This window comes from Hipposideros armiger, unplaced genomic scaffold, assembly GCF_001890085.2.
Source record: "Hipposideros armiger isolate ML-2016 unplaced genomic scaffold, ASM189008v1 scaffold_501, whole genome shotgun sequence".
Taxonomy (NCBI): domain Eukaryota; kingdom Metazoa; phylum Chordata; class Mammalia; order Chiroptera; family Hipposideridae; genus Hipposideros; species Hipposideros armiger.
In genome coordinates this window covers 1,092,903-1,098,803 of record NW_017731851.1, presented here as the reverse complement: position 1 = coordinate 1,098,803, position 5,901 = coordinate 1,092,903, and the positions used below count along the sequence as shown (strand labels likewise).

The 5,901-nt window shown below is 32.9% G+C and overlaps 1 protein-coding gene across 1 annotated transcript in view; it reads left to right on the top strand.

Moving 5' to 3' along the window:
- GCLM (glutamate-cysteine ligase modifier subunit) overlaps positions 1-5,901 on the top strand; it is a 27,323-nt gene that overhangs the window by 9,334 nt on the left and 12,088 nt on the right. The window contains exons 3-5 of the mRNA XM_019667572.1: positions 237-296; positions 1,332-1,534; positions 2,663-2,777. Coding sequence (XP_019523117.1) covers positions 237-296; positions 1,332-1,534; positions 2,663-2,777 — 378 coding nt within the window. The remainder of the gene's footprint in view (positions 1-236; positions 297-1,331; positions 1,535-2,662; positions 2,778-5,901) is intronic.

Genomic DNA, 5,901 nt, shown 5'->3' with positions numbered 1-5,901 from the left:
AAATTAGTGTTTGCTTTTTTGTTTTGACAAACATATTTATTGGCAGTTAGCATATAATTTAATTACAATGGAAATATTCTTTTATGTCTTAAAATGGAAACTGTAAAATTATGTGAGTAGGAAAGAAGAAATAATTCATTCAGGGTTGTCCGTCATCTTAGTATTGTTAACAGTGTTAACACTGTATGGTAGAATGTTACCCAAATGTAATCAGTTCTGTTTTCTTTATTACCCAGCAAAACTGTTCATTGTAGGATCAAACTCTTCATCATCAACTAGAAATGCAATTGACATGGGTAAGCAAAAATTTAACTTTTTATCTTCATTGTGGACTTTAAATTAGTGTAGGTGTATTAATTATATCTTGTGTTTAGGTCCACATAAAAAAGAAAATGAGCTCGTACCTATTTTACCTTTAAAGTTCTAGCTGAATTTCTTACAGCCTCTGTAGAATCATATCAACTTATGTAGGGCTATATTTTGATATATAAAAGGAATGTAAAAGATGTAGCATAATTAAATGTTAACTATATATATATGGAGATAGAAATTCTTCTTAATCATATCCTTAATCTTATTATAGATGAAATACCAAAAACAGCAACAAAGAAGCAAAGCATTTTTGTCTATTTTCAGTACTTGGTTTAGGTTATTGTGGTATTACAGTTAGTCAGTATTTTTTTCTTTTAAAACGTTCTTCCAGTGTTTATGTATGTTAAACAGTTAAATTATGAATTAGCTCTTTAATGTAAATGTAGAGTGAACAATAATCATTAAAAATAAACTCAAATTATTTTTATAGAAATTTTCTACCTCTGTAAATATAGATTATAAACTTATAGAAATATAGACCATAATATAGAAATATAGACCATAAATTCAGTTTTTCAGAGTCTCAAGCTTATTCTTTGCTATGACTACCAATTACAGAATATTAGGTCAGCATTCTTGTGATCATCCATATGAAATACTAGAGAACTAGAGAAGAAAATGTTACAAAGATAAGGAAGCTACCCGAAAATCTTGGGGCCTACAAAAAGAGGCCTATTCCCCAAGAAAGAGCCTATCTATCTATAGTAGCTGTCAGTTCCCCAGAGGCGGGTCAAAGAAACCCACACAGACTAAGTAGATGAATGAGCACGTATACTTTCTTAACAGATGGAAATATTCTAAATGGCAGGTAGATTACAAAGCTGACTGAAATAATCTGTTATATAGAAAACTAGTGAACATTATGGACAGAATTCAGTGGGATGCTTGAAGGACGTTAGAAATACTTGTTTTTATTATGTAACAAACATTCATCCTCTTTGTGTTTTCCTTCACATCAGCCTGTTCAGTCCTTGGAGTTGCACAACTGGATTCTGTGATCATTGCTTCACCTCCTATTGAAGATGGAGTTAGTCTTTCCTTGGAGCACTTGCAGCCTTACTGGGAGGAATTAGAAAACTTAGTTCAGAGTAAAAAGATTGTTGCTATAGGTACCTCTGATCTAGACAAAACACAATTGGAACAGCTGTATCAGTGGGCCCAGGTAAAGGGCAGCTAGATCACGGGCACTCTGGGAGGGGCCTGTCTTTACAGTCTTTGCTGTGTACTGTTGAGCACCATGCACGTAGTGGACACTGACTGTGGGGTGACCTCCAAATGTGAGAGTTTTGAGGCAGGCTTTATATACAGCCTTGGATTTTTTTTCTCAAATATATGTCTAATTGAACTTAATATTAATCTAATTTAGAATGAGTGACAAAAACACTGGAAATGTGTATTAAAAGATTCATAGCCAAGTGAATTAAGGCTATTTCCTTCAGTTTAACTTTTGTGATAAAAAATATTACATTTTTCTTTAGGTATTATTAGGCCATGGTTGCAGTTTTCTAAGTAAGGGAATATCATATATAACAAATATTTTGCCAACTGTTACTTAAAGATATATAAGACTTAGTTCATATAACTTGATATGGAGTAAATGTCATAAATTACCGCCCACTGTCTGGCCTAATAATCTACAAATTATTAGGGAAGTTGCTTAGTAGTATTTTGCCCTTACACTCTGTATTTTTATTTATTTTCCAGCCTTGTTTTTTTCAGAGCTTTCAATTTCTTATGGACAGGAAGACCCTAAATATAGAAAATGTTGTCCTTTCTTCCTTTGACTTTGTGGTAGCCAGAATGTGGCTAAGATCCTGCTGAAGAGACTTGGGTGATACAGATGTACATATAATTAGCCAGAGGAGCTATTAATAACCATATTTTATACTTTAACATTAAATGTGATTATCATTTGTATTTGATCCTCTGCCTTTAAGAGATATTCCCTATGTAGCCAGAACCATCACTCACAATCAAGTTTGTTTCTGAGGCAGATGTATTATTTAGATTGCAGGTTCCAGCAAGAGACTTTTTAATAGTGTAGTACTATATTGGCTTTTCCCCCTCCTAGAGCTATTTTTCCTGTCCCTGTTACTGCTAACATGAGTTAGAAAAGAATACATTAATAAATATAGTCATGTAAAAGTATTTTATAAACTTTAAACATTGTAGAATGTGATATTTCAAATTTTCTAAAATTGAGTCATTTTATAGCTTTTTCCTTTTTGTAGTGTTTAATTTAGTGGCAATGTCATGATTTGGGGTTTGTTGGGGTTTTTTTTACTTATAGGTAAAACCAAATAGTAACCAAGTGAATCTTGCCTCCTGCTGTGTGATGCCACCCGATTTGACTGCATTTGCTAAACAATTTGACATACAGCTATTGACTCATAATGATCCAAAAGGTAAGACAGATTTTCATTTATATAATTTGATTACGAGCTTTTATTTTGAATTGCTACTTGTTAAAATTTAATTTCTTAATTGTGTACAATAATGTNGGGCCCTCTGGCGTCCCAAGCCAGCTCTTAACCAATGCGCCACTTGGCCGGCCCTCGTTGTTTGTTTTTATTCTATGATCTCTGCCCAGATCTTTTGTGTCACTAGAATTTTATGACATAAAATCTGTTTCTTTTAATGTGCCATTATAGGATTGTTTTACCCAGTTATTTGTTGTGAGGGTATTTGACCAGTTGAATCATGTGGTATTTTTAAAACTTAACCCCAGATTTAATAATACACTGCATTATGATGATACTTATCTTCAGTGACTGTGTGTGATAAGAATGAAGAGAGTAGAGAACAAAAAAGTTCAAGGTATAGGGGGTGGCCAGTTGGCTCAGGTGGTTAGAGTACGGGCTCATAACACAAAAAAGTTCAAGGTTAATGTTTAGTCGATACAGATAATATATAAAAGATGAAAAATCACTAGGTTTGTGATATAGTCAATGAATTTCTCATTATTGTAGCATTGGACTGTTCTATGATATTTTCTGACATTTTGCAGAATCCAAGATTAATTAAAGAAATTGTTTCAAGAAAGGGGTAAATACTCTGAAAGTATATTTATCTTCCTGAATTGAGGAATTCACAAGGAAAGCCTTAACTATAAATGAGCCATCCTTCCAGAAGAAAATTTCTTCGAATTCTCCCAGGATTAGAGTGAAAGCACTCCTAATAGAATTGTTAACTTCCATTGTTTCTGCTGCCTCAACTTTTACTAATTTTTAAAAGAATATTGACTTGTAATTCTGTCTGGAATGATTTCCAACTAATTTTTATCTACTGACTTAGATTTGATTATAAATGTATTTTTCATAAAGATGTAGACCTTGTATATTGAATTCATGTGGGTTATTGTAAATAACATAAATTATTGTGTGGATTATAAAGCTTAACTTAGGTGACTCAGAGCTCTTAAATTGATAAACCAGCTGTCCCTTGTAATTATCTATAGTAAAGTACTTATATCAGTTTTTATCATAAGCAATCATAGATCAGATAGTGAGTTCAGAATTTTAGTCTCTGTTGTTGACATTAGGAAAGTGCTTTTGCAACTTAGGAGCTTGCTTCTAGTTACTCATTTATTTTTTTTTCATTGATTGTCCACAGAATGCAAAGCACTACCTGCCCTTGGATATTTATAAGGCAGTGATTTCAAACTGCTAGTTTTCCCATTAGTAGTCATAAATCAGTTTAGTAAGTCATGGAACAATATGTTTTTTCTAATTAATAGAATTGAAGCCATCAGAGTGCCTAGCATATAGTGAACATAAATATCATTTTATAAATTTTTTGTTTTGTTATATGTATGTAGGTTCTCACTCACTCTGTGAATATATGTCTTACTTTGGACCACTATCAAATAAGTTTGAAATATACTGATATAAGAGATAAAAGATGAATAAACACTTTAATGAATTTACGATGTACTTAATGTTAGTTGCAATATACGCGATAGTGTAAAAATTTTTTTGGTTTATATAAGAAAACAGGTTGAAGACAGGTTGGAGGTGTATCTAGTGTTAGCAAATGACATGGACTGACATTATGCAAGTTAACTTCTGTAGGATATGACTGTGGTGATTCTCAGACTTTAGGTTACATATCGATTACTTGGGCTGCTTGTTAAAATAGAAGTTCTGCCCTTGTAGAGTGATTAAGCAGGCCTAGGATGGGGCTCAGGAATTTAAATTTTAATAAACACCATAGGTGAATCTGATACAGGAGTTCCTCTGGCCTCATTTAGAGAATTATGTGTTTGTCTTTGAAGAATATAGCATAGGGGTTAATACTCCAGTCAGGCTGCTTGGGCACGAACCCATGTTCCTCTATTTATAAACTTTATTCTTGAATTTTTTTTGTTTCTTTATGAATGCTTTTATGTCTCAAGTTTACTTAAATTTTGATTGGTTTAGAAACACTTTTAAAGTAATTAGATTACTGCTTTAGGTTATCAACATTTGAGAATTAACAGTCGGATAAGAACAGATCTAAATTAATTTTTGTTGAAGAAAACAAAAACCTTGTGGAATTTACGTTTGCTTTGTATATTTCCTATTGACATTTTTCCTACTTATCAAACTAAAACATTCTTACCATAGACATGCAGAAAAAAAATTCAGAGTTTGATTAACAGTTTCAAAATACATTCCTTTTGCAGCTTCGAGATTGTATCCAAAAGACCTTGAATGAATGGAGTTCCCAAATCAGCCCTGATTTGGTCAGGGTGAGTAAAATGTGTATGAAGAAATCATGTAGTACAAAAGGAAAGTGAAGTAAGTGTGGGAAGTTAATTTCCTCAGTTTTAATAGGGAAGTCAAATAGGCAATTAGCCTAAAACTTCTTATGGCTGATATGCTGAGATGGCAGTCTGAATCAGTAGGCTTAAGCATAAAACAGAAAATCTGAACTGCGTGGTCACCTCTTCAACTAGACAAGATACTAGGATTCTCTGCTTAATTCCCACCACGGTTTCCTCACAGTGTATTTTGTTCCAGTTTATATTTGGTCTAGTAAAGGAATGACTACCAAAGAGTTTGGGTTGGTAGGTTGCTTTGGCAGAATATCACCCCAACAATATAGTCACCAGAAATAATTTTTAAGATGTCGGTTTCTGGTGAAACAGTAAGGAATATGTTTCATTAAATGTCAGTATATGGCTATTATCATAAGTGTTAATACACAGAACACCTGTAAAACACTCTTTTAGGATCCAACTTAGCCAAAGGCACATAACGAATTACATAGACTGCTTTTTAAAGCATGGAAGAAGTCATGTGCTGGACATACTTGTTTCCCTGGGCATACTGCAAGTTTATAACTCAATAGCTGCGAGGTAGACATTGATTAATGTCTACTATCAGTCTCTTTTCTCTGATATGACTATTTATTTATGTATGACCAATAAACACTTACTGAACCTCTTATATGGGCCAGACATTGTAATATGCTCAAGAATTGTGAGAAAGACCTTACTGTTTATTTTGTTTTAATCTTGTAAATGTGAGTTAATATGTTTCTGATTTA